The following is an 18,740-nucleotide window of genomic DNA, read 5'->3' as shown; positions in this document are numbered from 1 at the left end:
TGTAATATCAGGAAAGAGCGGAAATAACCTTTTGAATTTAGAACTCTGGCGCCCTCATGTGATCATACAAAGCATAAATACATCTGCGTTCAGCCGTCAAGAGGAGTTTGTTCTTAAAGGGGTAGTTCACCCAAAAACTCAACTCAATTTTATTTATAAAGAACTTTCAAAAACCGCACTGGGTACCAAAGTGCTTTACATGGAGTTACAAAAAATAAAATCACATACATACAACTATTGATATAGTACAATTTATAATGCAATTAATTAAAAGCTAGGGAAAATAAAAAGGTTTTTTTAAGGCCCCGTGGAAAGACACTCGAGATAGAGATGATTTAATGGTCAACGGAAGCTTGTTCCGAAGTCTAGGGGCTGCCACCGCAAAAGCTCTTATCACCTTGAGTTTTAAGGTGCAGCTCGAGGGACCGACAGACACAGCTGATCACCAGAGCGGAGAGACCTTGAAGGTTGATGCAAACTTATTAAATCAGAGATGTACTCTGGTGCTAGACCATGGAGAGCCTTAAATACATATAGCACCATTTTGTACTGATTCTGTATTGGATGTAGGGAAATCAGTGCTGGGGTAATATGGTCTCTTTTCCTGATTAAAAGCCTAGCAGCTGAATTCTGGACCAGCTGGGGAGAGAGGGAGAGAGGGGTGGGGGGGGGGAGGCCTGACTCACACCCAGATACAAAGCATTACAATAGTCCAAACGAGAAGACACAAAGGCATGCACAACCTGCATGCACAACCTTCACCAAATCATTAAAAGAGAGGATGAACTTCAACTTTGCTATAGATCTAAGATGGAAAAAAGCTATTTTTAACAACAGAATTTATTTGCTGATCAAACTTGAGCTCAGTGTCAAAAATAACACCCAGGTTTTTCACACAGGAAAGTTTTTTCCCTGCAAGCAATGACAAGTTGCCATCTAAATTTACCCCATATCCCCTTTGACCAAAAAGAATAAAATCTGCCTAATCCTCATTTAATTGGAGAAAGTTGTTTGACAACCAACACTTCAAATCGGCCATGCATTTATACAGAGACTCAAAAGATGGTTGCTTCACATGTTTAATAGGAAAGTAAAGTTGAGAGTCATCAGCATACAGATGGTAATGTATGCCATGCTTATTAAAGATCTTTAATAAAACAGGGAGAATAAAACAGGTCCCAAGATGGAGCCCTGAGGAACCCCACACGTTAAAGGAACAACTGATGAAGAACAGTTCTCTAAACACACTGAAATTGTTCTACCCTTGAGATATGAATAGACCCAATACAAGGCTAACCCCTGAATACCAACCTGGTCTCACTCACCGGCACTAAGATCCAGCAGCAGAGCAAGAAGAGCAGAATCCACACCTAATAAAATATCATTGAAAACTCTCAACAGAGCTGACTCTGTACTATTACCGGCTCTAAAACCTGACTGAAATTTATAGAGCAAATTATTGCTAGATCATTTAATTGTGCAAGCACCGTCTTCTCTAATATTTTTGACTTAACGGATCATTTTGATATAGGTTGAAAGCTGTTCATATCAGACAAATCAAGATTTGCTTTCTTAAGAAGAGGCTGAATAACAGCATGCTTGAAGCAGCTGTGAACAATACCACTGGTCAGGCTACTGTTAACAATCGATAATGCTTGGACCAATTGAGTCCACCACCTCCTTAAACAAAGCGGATGGAATAACATCTCACAAAGAACCAGTAGGCTTCATATGTGCAATTATGTGTTTGAATTGAGACAGGGACACAGGCACAAAACAGGTCAACAGATTTTGTACATCTACAGGTCTGTATGAGAGCACATAACACAGATTTAAATGAGTTCAGCATAAACTCAACTGAGCTTGAAACATACATAACGCCTCATTAGACAGAAGCCTGCATTTAAACTTGTTTTTAAAAAATAACTGCAAGGCCCCAACCCTACCGACTGCCCTAAGGGAGCTAAAGTAGCTACAGTCGAGAGGTGAATGTTCTGAAAGAGGAGCCATGTCGCTGTTGCTGAGCCTAGTCTCCGTAAATTATTAACCCGTGGTTAAATCCATATATTCAAAAGGACCAACAGAGCTGAGATATTCTTCTAAAAACCACAATTTGTGTTCTCCTGAAGTAAGAAAGTCATACATCTGGGATCGCATGAAGGTGAGTAAATGATGTCATAATTTTTATCGTTATACTTTCCAGCTTGATTATTCAAATGATTTATAAATGCCTTAAAGTTTTAACTAACGCCATTCAGTTGGAATAAAGTATGCTTAAAAAACAAACAAAAAGAAGACTATGACATAAATGGCTCAATAGACCCAAAAACAGATTTAGATCTGAATGATCTCAACCTGAGTCTTCAACAGATAGATTATTATAGTAAATTGTTTCTGTTTCTTGCTATTTTTGTGACAATTCATTGTAAATCATGACACTACATAAAATTACACTTATTTCCCTCCAAATTAGCTATTTTTGATTACATTTATGGAAACATGTTATAACTAAGAACATACGCTATCACTTTAAATGACGGTTTAAAAAAAAACTACATATTGAATTAAAAACTTACAGGAGAAAAAAATAATGTTCACGCCCATTTCCGCAGTTTAGACCAATCATAGACTGAGCCATTGCCCTTATATGGAAATGTAGCCGCCTCACTTTGTTGCCTCATCCAATGAAACCCTGTCAAAACCTGGTTGGCTATCGTTAACGGTGATAAAACAACAGTATCAGAGGCGCTACAGAGAACAACCATTTGTTGAGACCTTTCATTGAAAGCAGTTAAACACTTACACATTAAATTAGGTCATTCATATGATAAATGATTCTAACTAGGGACTAGTCAGCCTGAGTTCCCTCATTTTCACCCGCAGGAGTCGGACACCTCTACAATAATGTTTTCTAAGGATGTAGTTTCTGTGCCATAAGTGGAGTCCATCGGATGCGGAGTTTCACCCTGGATTTGTCCTTATGCGGTCGGTTATAGTATGCGGTACAACGGGTACACTAGGCTGCTTACTGCGATTATATTATTCAGTCTGATCCATTCTGAATCGGTTCTGCAAGCATTTGCAACAAGATCCGCTAGTTCCCTCCAGAAATGGTACGGTTGATCATTGTTCTTTCTTTCGATATTTTTCTAAACCAACATAATTTTCACAGTTGAGCTGGACTAAGTATTTTCGGTCCATTAATATGCACGTTTGTGAGCAACATGTCTTTTTGCAAGAATGCCGAGCTATCATAACTGATCTTGGTGAATAACAAGGGGAAACTCCCCCTTCATACATACTTCTTGAACAATGACAATACCAAGCGCCACAAGCAGCGGCTCCTCAACAGCCAAGATCAGCAGACACGGGCGATCCAAAAGCACCAGTACACACCGTCATAGTAGCGGTCCGCCTCTGGAGTCCTCCTCGTCCACTGCCGCAAACAACACCAGTAGGTCGTCCGGTGAGGAAGAGGAGAAAGATGGTGGCGTTCCGTTTTACGTGAACAGGACGGGCTTTCCTATTGACAGTGTCACTTGGGAGAGAATGTGGTCCCATGTTGCCAAAGTTCACCCCGATGGACAGGAGATGGTGGATAGGATACAAAATGCAACTCACCTCCCTAAAGTAAGTTGGAAGTCATGAGCTGTTTATGTAGATAGCTGCTGTGTCTAAATGACTTGTGAGCTGCCTACCAATACAGCATATTTGGACATCTGATGTCCATATATATGCAATAGAGTACATTACTTTTTGTACTTTTGTTTGTAAAGCAGGTTGGTCAATACATAAGTGTATGACACATTTAAAGACATGTTTCGGAGGGATATACCATCGTAATACCATGGTATTCTTTTAGACCCATGGGGCCATAGTAATATTGGTAATATCAGCACATTCATTATATAAAACAGTTGGCCAATATATAGGTGTAGGACACATTTACAATTTTGGACATGTTTTGGGCATGTACCATTGTAATACCATTGTATTCTCTGAAGAACCATGGTACAATAATATAGTAATCATTCAGTACCATAATGTATACCATATAAATACCATATTGATTACACTACACAGTTGTCAAATGGTTGAACCTCAAAGTTGGCCAATATTTTGGCATAGGACACATTAACTGTTTTTTGGAGATGTTTTTTGGGTATGTACCATGGTATTATTTGAAGAGCCTTGGTACAAGAATATGGTAATCATTCAGTACCAAATATATAACCATACTCCTCAAATGAAATAGTTGAAAACCGTTGAACCTTAAAGTTGACAAATACCGCAAGACACATTTGCATCAGCGTCAGGTTCTTGGACATATTTTTGGGCATGTACCATCATAATGCCATGGTATTCTTTGAAGAATGGTACATAAATGTAGTAATCTTTAAGTACCACACTATATACTGTATATACCATACTATGATACTATGTTGATTATACTACACAGTTCTAAAATAGTTGAACCTCAAAGTTGACCAATACTGTAAGACATGTTTACAGGATTTTGGACGTGTTTTGGGCATCTACCATGGCAGTATACCATGGTATCCTTTCAAGAACCATGGTACATATGAATATTCAGCACAATATGAATATACCATATGAATATTACCATATTTATTATACTAAACAGTTGTAAAACAGTTGTAACTTCAAAGTTGGACCATATTTTAGCATAGGGCACATTTCCTGTTTTGGGCATCTACCATGATAATACAACTGTATTCTTTGAAGAACCATGGCACATATGATTATTACCATATTCATTATTAAAACAGTTGTCAAACAATTGAACCTCAAAGTTGGCCAATATATGAGCTTATTGTACACATGTTTAGGTTTTTGAACATGTTTTTGGACATCTACCATGATAATACAATGGTATTCTTTGAAGAACCATGATACATGAATATAGTAATAATTCTGTACCACACATAGACACCACACAAACATGACCAAATACATTATATAAAACAGTTAAACCACAAAGTTGGAAAATATGTGAGCGAAGGACACATTTACAAGTTTTTGTGCACGTAGCATGGTAATACCATGGTGTTCTTTAAAGACCCACAGAACCATGGCACATACAGTAATCATTCAGTACTACTATATACCATGTGAATATTACCATATTCATTCATCATATAAAATTGTTGTTAAACATTTAAACCTCAAAGTTGGCCAATAAATGATCACAGGACACATTTACATGTTTGTGGGCATGTACTATGGTAATACCATGGTGTTCTTTAAAGACCCACAGAACCATGGCACATGAATACAGTAATCATTCAGTACTACTATATACCAAATAAATTGTGCCATATTCATCATGTTATAAACCAGTTGTAAAACAGTTGAACCTCAAAGTTGGCCAATATGTGAAGCGTTGGACACATTTACAATAATAGCATTCATATATAAAGGACATCCCTCAAACTGCCAGCTGTGTGACCCAGTTTCTAACCAGAGGAAGTGTAAGCTGTGACGTGAACAGATTTATTTATCCCTGTGGGTTCCAACAGTATGCTACATTGTCTCTTGGTAAAATTAAATTACAAACCAGGCAAAGAAGTGACCTGATTCAACCAATGACAGCTATGCAGAAACATACATACATACGTATATGAGAAATGATCATCACATATGACATTGGCATAGGGGAATCTTAGCTCTTTCATTCAGATTGAGACTCTATCATGCCTTTCATTCATAATCATGCCCTAACCTCCAAATATATATCAGTCTGGCCCAGGGGCGAAAATTTCATCAAAATGTTGGGGGGCAATAAACATAACAATTCTCAAGAGCAATTTTTGAAGGGGACACCAAGGGGTTTGTTGTTGTTGCCCTGTTTCTTAAACAATTATTTTAAGAATATATCATTATATTATTTACAATACACATATTTTAATGATATTTTAGGGGGGGACAACCCTCAGATGGGTGGGGAGGATCCTGACCTTTCATAGATCTGGCTAATAAAAGTGCCTCAGTGGGGATTAGTTGACTCTTAATCACAAATCTTAATTACAGACTAAGTAATCCTTAGTGATCTTCAGACAACACCTCCTGGGTCTATATAACCACACTTTTGTTCAATCCTACATGCTCGTATGTGCTGATGCATGCTAAAACAAAGGCGTTTGATTGCCCAAAACAGAGTTGACTCAGACCCAGATATTATAGTGATTTATTTAAGGCATTCTCCAGCAGCAGGTGTTGAACAGGTGCATGTAGTGAGTTCATCAGATCAACCAGATTAGGAGTCACTCGATCGGTTGCGACATGGGCCAGACATTGCTTTTAAATACATTTATCTGAGTGACAATCCATGTGAAAGTCCTAGCTGGGTAACCCACAACTGACTGTATTGACAAAGAATCAGACTCTCCAGTAACCCTGGTAAATATGGTATGTGAGGACACCAGATATTATGCAAACAAAACACATACAGCATGTTCAGCGGTATCCATGTTGGCGCAGTTAAACAATCTTTGAAAACTAAATAGGCTAATATAGGATTTTGGTTTTAAGACTGACATAATCCATTCTCTAGAGTTTTATTGGGGAGAATCCCCTAAACTTTACTGATGGTTGGACTTTGATAGGAAAAAAATAAGCCAAGAGTCATCAGAGAAGTGGCACATGAATAAACAACAGTTAGTCAGTACAGTACAAAAGCACTCTTGCTAGTGTGATACTGCTTATTGGTCCCAAAGTAAAATCTGCAGAAACATAAACAAAAATGTCCACATCTATTCCGTTAGCTGGCTTATACAGTCATCTATAGTCAGTTCGTCTCATGTTTCAGGACAGTCCCACGAGTGGGCAGAGCTCTGTTTGTGTTTGGAATGTGCTCTATTTATTGCTGACCTCCTTTCAGGGTGTAAGAGACCCAGTTGGAGTAGAGCATACGTGTAAATGAAACCTCTCTCATAGAATTCAGACAGCCAAAATCAATATTATGAGTGACGTTTGTATTTTGATACTCGTTTAATTGAACCCATTAGTTCTAAAAATGTCCTCTTTGTGGAAATCAATACTGAATTTAAAGCCTAAACTTTCCATGCTTAAACGCATTGTCATATACCAGCATAATATTCAGTGACGAATGTAAGTAAGCCATTCATAGGTTGATTTCCCTAAACTGTAAACACTGTTGTGCTAATAAAACATTGCATTTAAATCAGCCTGACACAGTAACAATGGCTCAGCCAATAGCATGAGTTTGGGGCAGGGCTATCTGTTTGCCTGATTAATGGCAGAAGTTTGGTAGCATGTCTGAAAAACCTGTTTGAAAATATCATTTTTTTAAATCCCTAAATAAAAACCAACAATTCTGACTGTAAGTTGTCCTAGAGCTTTCAAGCTACATCCATCAATCTCGGTACAGACCCTAAGCCTGGTCTGAGTCAGGTTGTTGTCTTTACATCTGATCATATTAATGATTTCCCAGTAGTGGATGATCCAAAATGTCATAGTCTTATCGTTACATTCAGCCTTTGCTCCAGGAGCACACCTATGATGCCTTAAAGCGCTACCTCCGGAGGCAGCTTACTAGGTCTTGAAAACAGACCCTGATTCCAGCGCTTTAATAAGGTATTTTAGAAAGCACACTATAATAATATTGCGTATGAAAATATATCACTCCAATTAAGTTTGAGGAACTACAGAGAAATAAACAAATTTGTGCATTATTGTCTTCCAGAACACCATTTTTTTTTACATTTTAGTAAGGGTTTTAAGATTATGTGAAGTTTTTAGCACCTCGTGATTCTGAACACCTCTGTTTAAGAACTGCGAAACATAATGTATGTTGCAGGAAGTACAAAAAAATAGTTTTTTTTCGCTTAGAACAACAGCATTGCTATTCTGCTATCATAACAGTGGGTCAGAACTACACATTGTACTATGCATTACAGTGTTTCTTTATCAGGCTTTTGAAGGCTTCTAAAGTCATCAAGGACAAGCAAAACTTGTCTCTCATTCCCCCTGCACTGGGCAGAGTGAGATAAAGAGGAAACAGGAGATTCCCGTTCTCATTTCCTCCTCTGACCTACAAGGAGTTTCACAATGATTCAATGACACATCAATCAGTTGGTTCTGATGCCTCGATGGCATGAAAAGTCCTTATCATGTAGAAACAGTACCTGATTTGCTCCCCTACAATATCTGTCACTTCCAAGTGCTAAAGGACATCAGACAGAAAGGAACAGTGAACAAAGCTCTTCCTCTCAAACACAAGCCTCTATTCAAAAGAAGCAAAGAAGTAATTAATGAAGGCTATCCTTTATCTGGAACAGGCTCATTTAGGCACATTACAACACATTACAAGTGTCATTCCAAGGCTTGCAAATACTAGCTGGTAGAACTAAACAACAGGCCTTGTTTTCAATAAGCTCCACAATAAGAGCACCATCTGTGCTGCAGACAGCTGAGAAGGCAAGCACTACTGGTTACAAGAGTAGAAAGTGGAATCCAAAAGTTGCCTTGTCACTGTCTTGGACTGAATCTCTGTCTCCTCCTTAAAGGGATAGTTCAACCAAAATTGAAAATTCATTATCTGTTTTGTCTTTTGTTGTTTGAAACAAAATTTTCTTTCAGAAAATTCAAATAAAATTCATTAATTTGAGTCTGACATTAGCATTATGTCACTCTAATAAGCATAAACATAGCACATACAAACATTGGTTAAAATTAGGGCTGGCAATCAATTAAAATCTGTAATCAAATAAATTACATGACATGCCGATTGATTAATTAATTTAATTGCAATTAATCACACCTATCAATATTTTCTGAAAAGGCCCCCAAATAAAAATAATTCAGTATAATTAATACATAATAATTAAAACAATTATAAATATGATATAAAGCCTATACAACAAATAATTCAGATATTCAGATTGAAGTATATTGCATTATTGTGGCAGATGAGTAAAGCATTGATTAGACAATATAAAAACTGGCGTTAGGAGTCAAAATATTGTTTGTTTTATTCCTATATCATTGAACAAAAGCTTACATTTGACAGGAATACATTTTGTAATTGAGCTTGTCAATATGTCCTACTCTCACTGGAGTTTTAATGGTCGGTTCTATGTACATATGCATCATACGCACAATTTTTGGAGCATCTCGCTGATTTCCAACATCATAAACAGCGTTTTTAGGATGCTGTGCCAAGGAGAAAGTAGTTAAAACTTTAAAACACTTATCTTGAGATCCGTGCATTCTGTTGTGATTTGTCCAGCTTTCAAGAAAAGCATCATGTGTGACCAGCTCTCATTCTGTGGCAGTGCAGCTTTGTTGAGGTTAGCTGACTGCCCCCTACTGAGGCCAGTCTCTCTCATCCCATTCATGGCAGAAACATTTGAAAGGGCAGTTTTCAATCAGATCTCTGCCTATCTCACACAGAACAAGCTGCTGAATGACAATCAGTCAGGCATCAAAAGTGGACAATCCACCGAGACTGCCCTGCTGTCCGTCACAGAGTCGCTTAGACAGGCGAAAGCTGAATCCAAATCATCCATTCTGATTCTGCTGTACTTTTCTGCAGCCTTTGACACAACCATCAGATCCTTCTATCCACCCTCTCTACTCTGGGCATCAGAGGAACTGTGCTTGACTGGTTGACCTCCTATCTCTCAGATAGGTCCTTCAAGGTAGCCTGGAGAGGTGAGGTATCCAAGCCACATCAGTTATTTACTGGGGTACCTCAGGGATCAGTGCTTGGGCCACTTCTCTTCTCCATATACACAACATCACTGGGACCCATCATTCAGTCACATGGTTTCTCTTACCACTGCTACTCTGACGACACGCAACTCTACTTGTCTTTTCAGCCCAACGACACCACAGTGATGCTCGAATCACTGCCTGTTTGGCATACATCTCGGCCTGGATGAAGGAACACCACCTGCAACTCAACCCAGCCAAGACCAAACTCCTTGTCTTTCCAGACAACCCTGATGTTGAACACAACATCACCATGCATCTGGGTTCAACTACAGTATCGCCTTCCAAAATGGTCAGAAATCTAGGGATAACCATCGATAACAAGCTAAATTTCACAGACCACATCTCAAAGACTGCAAGATCATGTAGATTTACACTCTACAATATCAGGAAAATAAGACCTTTCCTCTCTGAACATGCCACACAACTGCTTGTTCAGTCACTTGTCATAATTAGACTGGACTACTGCAACTCTCTCATTGCAGGCCTTCCTGCATGTTCAACTAGACCTCTGCAAATGATCCAGAATGCAGCAGCACGTCTAGTCTTTAATGAACCGCATTAGAGAGCGCATGTTACACCACTCTTTGTCTCTCTCCACTGGCTGATGCACGTATTAAATCCAAGGCTCTGATGCTGGCATACAAAACAGTCACTGGGTCTGCTCCATCATTCCTAAAATCATTTATGCAGATCTACACTCCCACCAGAAGCCTGCGATCGGCTAAGGAACGTCGCGTTGTTGTACCAACACAAAGAGGAACCAAACCACTTTCCCGGACTCTCAATTTCTTCATACCACGTTGGTGGAATGACCTTCCCAACTCCATCCGTGAAGCTGACTCACAATCTGTCTTCAAAAAACGTCTAAAAACACATCTTTTACAAGAGCACTTAACCAGTCACTAAAAAAATAAAATAAAATAAATTTTTTTGTTGCACTTAAATCTGTTTTGAATGCTATTCTGATGCTAGTAAAACTTTGTAGTATGGCACTTTTCATATAAATGTCTCCTTAAGATGATTCGCATATGTTTTCCTCTTTTGTAATTCGCTTTGGATAAAAGCGTCTGCCAAATGAATAAATGTAAATGTACTTCAAATTTGCATTGCTCCAATGGTAGAAAAATAGGTTATTTTATTACGGAATTTATGTAGCATCAAATGGCATGATTAATTGTGTTATTTTTTGTTATGCATTATTTTTTATATAATTAGCAAATTAAATTAACAATTACATTGACAGCCCTGGTTAAAATAGTTTTAATTAATATTTATTTTTTTATACTTATTGATATTTCATTAAGTATCTTTACGTATAATCAACATTTACTGTATCTTGCCTCTTTGATTATTTTTTTCACTGAGCTTGCATAAATAATGCCTAACATTTGAAACGGTCTTCATGTCTGGAGCACTCCTATGATTTCTTAAAATGCTGTCAGTTTAGAGTTCACTGGGTTTAAGAATACAGCTGTAATTTCATTAATTCTGACTTTGTTTTCGCAGCACCCCATGCCATCGGTTCCAAACTTTAAGCCATCCATGTCTGTGCCTGATTGGCTCCATGCTGTCCAGAACTTCATGAGAAACCTGCAGTATCCTTTACTTCGCACAAACCATTCACAGCAACACTTTGAGGATGTAGTTTGACAAATCTATTCTAAAACTCTGCTTCTTCGGGATACATTATGGATTAATGGATACTCATTCCACTGGAGTGTCATTTATGCTTGCTTGCTCTGTGTAATTTATTCTGTCAGCTGGAATTGCTTTTGTGGCCTTTTTAATTTTAGTTATATTAGCTGCATATTCCAGATGAAGGTTTTTCTGTATAAGAATATTATAGAAAAAATTGTGTATAAGAGATTATAGAAGCTCTTTCTTTTCCTACTTGAATTCAAAGGTACTTTTAGTTCTAGTTCCTGCCTGCAGTTGAGTCATGCATAATTTTGAAGGCTGGCAGATGAAAGATTTGTGGCTTTGATATAGTTTACTGATCAAGTTAGAAGTTATATACAGGTAACTGCCTAGCTTTTTGAACAATGTAATTTAATGTAAATTCTGGACCCTGAAGCAAAACCTGTTTAGACCCACTGTGGTTTCAGAACCTATTTTGGCTGCTGTGGATTATAAAATTCGTCATTGTGAGTGAATACAATTTCACTGTCTAAATTTTCTCTCTGAAATACAGTAATATCTGTGAAGGATAATGAGGATGTGAATTTCAACAGGATATTGTTCACAGCTGTGCAAAACAGGAAAAAGAAAAAATGAGCCAAACTCCTTAACTGCTGACAGATACAACCACACAGGAACACAGTTCTTTGAGATTAAGAAAACCAGACCTCTGAGTGGGTAAGTGATAACATTACTGTGTCATATATGTCATCCTGTCTGTCCACCCTTGTTTTCCTGTTATGAGCTTCCTCTTATTTTACACTTATTTTACACTCTTAGGGACCGTTCACACCAATTTTTTTTTAATTGGATCTATGAAAAAATGCGCTAGATGGACAACTTTGACCCTTGTGGCACAAATCCTTTCTTTTTTCAGCGCTGCAGTGCCACGTTTAAAAAAAAAAAATTCACAAGTTAAAAAAATAACTTCTAACTTTTAAAAACACATCTGAAGTTGGGACATCTGTGTTCTGTTATGTTCATTGTGCTGTCTGAACTGTTCGGTCTGAACAGCCCTTTAGTGGAAAATCCAAAGTTTCAAATAAGCTTGCAAGTTAAAAAAAAAAATGTCCTTTTACAAAAAACATGACTTTGTATCCTGACTTTAAAACGGTAAATGTTCTGCACTTATAGCACCTTTTTAAACTTAGAGGTTACCAAAGCGCTTTACACTGTGTCCCATTCACACATTCACACACACATTCACACTCTAACACACTTTAAAACAATTATAGAATTATAGAGAAGTTGCTAACTCATAAATGTGTATCACATTAGTGTTTCTGTAGGTATATGTCTTTGACACCTTGTATTACACTGAAGCAACTCTTTTCCCTTTCCTTCAGATTAATGGAGACTGCCAGAGAGATGATAAGAGAATCACTTCCCATTAAATGCCTTGAAGCAGTAATCCTTGGAATGTATCCTTGCACCTATAGTTTCACTGCCAGAGTGCATTCGCTAATTCACATGATTTCTTGGCCCATGATTATATTTTGTTTAAGTCTAGTTTTGAATAATCCATGAAGTATAAACAGGGTTCTCACAGTCATTGAAACCTGGAAGTATTAGGCAGTGTCATAATTATCTCACTGTCACTTCGGTGACAGGAGGTCGAAATTTCTGCTGTTGAAATTAGTCTATGCTTACAGAAATTCAAAACCAATACTCCCATGTTCTTACTATGTATTTACTGTTTTTGCATTGTACTTACATTTAAAGAACCTGCATTTAAGTACATCTGTAGTTACACTTTGAACATTACCCCTAACCTTAAACCTACTCCTGAACCCTAACCTCTACCCCTAACCCTATTCCTAAACCTACCTGTACCTCAAACTCATTAGCAGCAAACATGAATTTTGTTATAAGTTTTTAGAACAACATGTAGTTACACAATAAATACATTGTATTTTATGTATTTGAATGTTAGTACATAGTAGTTAAAGACACCTAATATACTGTAAAGGGGGACTGGAATTTCTATAGTGAATATTAGATTTTCTAGTTATGCTCAGCTCTAGACTGTTTCAGTGGATAGAACTAGCTTTTTTTCAGTACAATATCTATACAATTATGGAAAAAACATGCAAATTGGTTAGAAATGGTTAGAACACTGTATAAATCCGTGTTCATAATGGTAATGACCAGCACATACATACAATACAGTTCTTTTTTTTGTGGAAACCCCATTTCTCCTGTTGAAATCTCAATTGCACTGTCACAATTGGAATGGATAATGAGTCTATATGTGTCTGCTTTTTGATCACTAAAACCATATGTTTCAGATCACATGTCTTCTTTCATGATCCCCCACCCTTTAAACTTAGCCTCAAGATCTGTCTTTCAGCTGTTGCTAGGAAACTAGGAGTCATAGTAGATTCTCCTCCTAAAGGCAGACACTGCATCCATATCCATGTGGGAGGTGCAGCTGTGCCATTCAGTGCAGTACTTTTCAAAAGCTATTAGTGTCAATTATCTCAACTCACCCAGGCCAGTGGTTTACACAAGGTGAATGTCGTCTGGGTCTGAGCAAATGCCAAGTGTTCAGAGAAGCACTGTTGGTTCAAGTGTCTGAAGCAGAGTGATGTTCTGGGTATTTGCTGATAGTAGTTTGTTTCAAGAAACCATGATGAAAAGCCTGCAGTGTGGACTGTACTTTGGAATAGGGCTGCTCATGGGTCATTAGTCGCAAATATATGGGTTGCTGTTGGGCAGTTTACTTCAATTTGTGATTGTATCTTTGTGTATGAAACTGGTCTTTTAATCATCCAAATTCCATTGCCTTTTCTAATGGCTGAGAGACTTCTTGTAAGGTCCCAGAAGGCTTAAACACCATAGGCAAAGAACCAATCATTGTTGTTGCTTAAAGCTACTGTAATTGATTTTTTTTAATCAATGAAATGGGTGTCCTCTAGGCTCTGTAATTGGCAAAAGAGTCCCCAACTGCATATTCTAAACCATTTTGATGTGAAAGTAGTGTGAGTTGTGTGTTCACACTGTAAATGCCAGGAAAAAAGTACTTTGAGTACCTGGATGATGTACTTTTTCAACCAAACAAAGGAGTATCACGTAAACATGCCTTTATTCCCTTACACCTGCAGAAATTGTATTCAGTCAGCCATTCAGATATGAGCTTGACAGATCAAGAAAGTGATTTTGGGGCAGGACTATTTGTTCATACTAACCAGAGAGTCTTGAAATGGGCTGGTTAACAGGTTCCCAGCTGGTAGATGCTGGAACTACACCCTATGATGGCAAAAAGAATGTTCAAGTGATAGATTGGTTTTTAATGTCTCTCAAAATCTTGAAACGAACTTATATTCTCCTCTATCTGCTGCTATTCATGAGTAATCAGTCACATGGACAACTGAGCGCACATGAGCATTGATGACATTCCAGATCGCATACTTTTGGGGAACGCTGTTGAGCAGAGAACTATAGGTTTCTGCAGAGGTTTTCTAGGCTGGTCAAAGAACGTTGATGATTTGTATAAACTAATTGTGGGTGTGGTTTGTACGTGACGTTTTTATTTACAATCACGTGTGCCTGCTGAGGAGCTGTACCTAGGTTATTGTTTGTTAAAATGGATAACTTTATAGCCTGTTTCTAAGAGACAGCTTACCTGGTGTAATGTGTCATCCGCCAGAGAGTTGACAGCCTTCCGTTTTTTCACCCTCAATTAACTAATTTTAAAATGACTTTGCGTGTAGTATAAACAACAGCTTTGTTCGCATAGGGTTCTTTAGTTCATCCAGGAGAAAAAAGTTTGTTTTCATCCATAGTATAAATCAGGCTTTATAGCCCTTTATATGAACAATGGAAGACAGAGGAGTGTTTGGGTAATGTTTGCAATTCCATAGCACAAAATTGCTTACAGCAGCTTTATACACCATATAATGGGGCTTGAGATAAAAAATAATAAATCTAGATTACAAATGACTGTACTATAGATGTTTATCCATCATGGATTACATAGTGTGATGAGGAGGAGAGTGTGGCTGGACCGTGAGGGTGCACAGTCGGCGCTGAATCAGATGATAAGCGGGAGAGCGAGATAAAGGGGTGCCTGAGACGGCAGTTCAAGAGAGAGAGAGAGAGAGAGATGTACACAGACACGTTGTGTGTCTGTGTTCATGTTTGTTTTATGTTGTTTTAAGTTTGAGTTTCTCATTAAACTTTATGTTGACTGTTCAGCTGGTTTCCACCTCCTCCTTGCCCATCCTCTAACTGTTACACATAGTAAAACCAGAACTATAGAATCAGTCAAAGCTTTTATTTTTTTAATCCATTGTTTTGGCTTATGTGCAGAGGCAAAATGTTTGTTCCACTTTTTTGAATTTGCAATATCAGCATTTTTTCATTATATCACAAGGACAGCCCATAGTGGAGGAGTATTTGGTCATACACACAACAATTTTGTCCACCTTTTGTTCATTAGTGTTTCATACCAGAAATGTCTTGTTTTGTAAAGTCGTAAAAGACAAAACTCCATCTATCTGCATATTTAGAAGAAGATTTGTCAAAATAAGTGTGTTTTCATACTGAGTACTTCGAATTTACATAGAGCAGCAGTAATCCCTGAGGTTTGAGAATGCTTGCATTGAAGATAAGACTGTTAAAATTCATGGCACTGCTGCTGAGTGGATCACATGGCCCTGCTAATGGGTAATGTGATCCTCTGGTGTCTTGTCATTAGAACACTGGTGGGGGGTTTTGTGGGTGTGTGTATATGTGTACTTACAGAGGCTGGTCCACAAAAGGAAACTCGGCACAAGAACAAAACGTATTGAATTGGCTTGTGTTAACTTCGAACAACAATAAAGTGTCTTATTCATTCTGTATGAAAAATGTAAATTGTTATACACTGAAAAGCATTGCGATACTACAAAAGAAAGATGGGGCTTGAGTTAATGATCCTCCAAACAAATGGGAAAGCTGTTTAAAGACAATATAAAAGCAAAATGTACCTTATTTGATCTAAAAATAAGTATCTGGTCTTATTGTGCACGATTCATCAGTAAAAATGTTTGTTTTCCATAATATTTCATCAAAATGTAACAACTTTCACTGCCTCTGAAACGGCTTTTCTTTTCTGCTTGTAGGAGCCAGCGTAGAGGCACATGTGGATGGATATGTATGTATTTTGGGCTGTCACTGATGTGGGGTTACAGTATGTGCACAGTAACAGGTGTTTTATCAGGTGTTTACACATAGGGGAATTAGGAAGTAGAAGGCTTGGATGGCAGGAACGCTATATAGTTCCTACCACATACATACTAACATGCCACTCCATCACCATCATCACATTTCACCAATGGTAACAGCACTGTAAATATTGTATATTGTGACAATTTCATTAAAAATAGTAATATGTCTGGACATTCGATTTTGTGTGAGTGCGTAAAGAACACTTTTACAGCCAAGCCGACAGCTCTAGTGAAAACTGGAAACAGTGTAAAATTGGATTAGCAGCTATTACATTGCTGATGTAAACAAGGAAAAATGTTATATTAACCAATAGAAGCATAGCTTACTTTTTCATGATCCTATGAAATCCTAGTGGATATATCAAGTTCTGTTTGGCTTGTAAATATGTTGTATTACTTAAGTAAAATGCAATAGCTGTATTTCTGGTTGTGGACATCTGGTTTCTGTGTGATGGGTGAATAATGGACAGGAATGCCAGCATATTGTGTGTATGTGAAGCAGTTCCAGACCCTTGGGTTGTGTTGTAGGACTTACACAGCTGAACAGATATGCTTTTTGTGCTCTTGGCTGACTTTGTATGACGGTATGACTTTCTTTTGTCAAACACAAAATGTGAGTTGTAAAAAAATATACTGGACACTCTACAATGAAAGTGAAGGAGGACTCTGTCTATCAAACTCCAAAATGCCAAAAAAAATGGAATAGAATTGGTCCATATGTCTTGTGAGCCATATTCTAAGTCTTCTGAATGTATAGCTTTGTGTGAGAAACAGACTGAAATAAAAAATTTTCACTGATAATCTTTCCCTCTTAACAGTGAGCTGTTAACTGCAGCTAGATTATTGACAATGTTTACATGCGCTTATGAAAATGGTTTATTCCAGGGTTTTTGCAGAATGCGGCATTCTGAAACGTCATGTAAATGAGAACGCAGTTTAACACATCTAGTTTCCTCCTTGAGAACGCACCTTAATGTTTCCATATAAACACATAAGCGACTTTCTAATTGTTGTTGAAAGAGTGCACATGTGTAAACTGACCGTATAACAAACATAGGATGGACCACAACACTATAAACTATACCCATTTATATACTCCAATGTAAAATATTGACTGTCCCTCACGTTCGCGTATATGCACTCATACATTGGTGAGTTTTACATAAAAGGAAATCCCACTATTGCAGCAAAATTCCACGGCAGGCCACAATGCAAGCTAAGGAAACAATAATAGCAAATCTAGAATATCTGGAAATAAAGTGAAGCAACAGAAATCAAAATGGTGAAGTCTTCTTCAGATGCCATGTTTGTAATTTACACAAGCACCGCGGGTAAATTATGTTGCTGTGAATAAAGCTGCTTACTGACCGAGCTGCATGATTAAAGAGAATGCCGCTTATACAGGCATGTAATGTGAATGCTGCTTTCTCGCAAATAACACGCTTTCTTGCAATAAGCCGATTTATGGTGTAAATGTATTCACTGAGTCAGTAAATTGAACTTGAAAATCGTATCAGTCGGATTTGTGAACAAATCCTAAACAATGGTTTGGGATTATTATTCTAGAATTATAGAATTATTCATTCAAGAATGAACTCTCATGAATGCACCAAAGCTAGGGATGATATCAAGATTTTCAGTGAATAACAACTTACTCACCCAAAGCTATTGTATGAATTCAGAACACATGGAATATAGCACAAGAGTCGTATGGACCACTTTTATGATACTTTCTTGGTGCTTTTTTAGGGTTCCCACGGTCATGGAAAACCTGGAAATATCAGGGAAATTGAAAAGTGTAATTTCCAGGTCTGGGAAAGCCATGGGAATTCATAAAATTGTAAAAGGTCATAGGAAATCATGAAACTGAATTGGTCAAATAGTGTGGAAATCTTGTTTTTAGTTTTTAGAGCTTGTTGGCCCTAGTCCTAATTCACCTGTATAACATGGAAAAGAGTAGCCAGCATACTCTTCAAAAATTACCCCTTTTTTGTTCCACTGAAGAAAGTCAGTCATATGGGTTTGGAAAAACTTGAGGTTTACTAAATAATGACAGAATTTTCATTTCTGGCTGAACAATTCATTTAAGAGCTT

The 18,740-nt window shown here is 37.6% G+C and overlaps 1 protein-coding gene across 1 annotated transcript in view; it reads left to right on the top strand.

The window, feature by feature from the left end:
• The first annotated feature begins 2,753 nt into the window (after positions 1 to 2,753).
• The window catches only part of LOC127622027 (tubulinyl-Tyr carboxypeptidase 2-like), a 30,679-nt gene continuing 14,692 nt past the window's right edge, over positions 2,754 to 18,740 (top strand). Inside the window, exons 1-4 of the mRNA XM_052095891.1 lie at positions 2,754 to 3,630; positions 11,266 to 11,354; positions 12,058 to 12,114; positions 12,783 to 12,857. Of these exons, the coding sequence (XP_051951851.1) occupies positions 3,313 to 3,630; positions 11,266 to 11,354; positions 12,058 to 12,114; positions 12,783 to 12,857 (539 nt within the window). The 5' untranslated portion in view covers positions 2,754 to 3,312. The remainder of the gene's footprint in view (positions 3,631 to 11,265; positions 11,355 to 12,057; positions 12,115 to 12,782; positions 12,858 to 18,740) is intronic.

This window comes from Xyrauchen texanus, chromosome 28 (assembly GCF_025860055.1).
Source record: "Xyrauchen texanus isolate HMW12.3.18 chromosome 28, RBS_HiC_50CHRs, whole genome shotgun sequence".
Taxonomy (NCBI): Eukaryota; Metazoa; Chordata; class Actinopteri; order Cypriniformes; family Catostomidae; genus Xyrauchen; species Xyrauchen texanus.
This window is presented reverse-complemented; position numbering and strand designations above follow the sequence as displayed.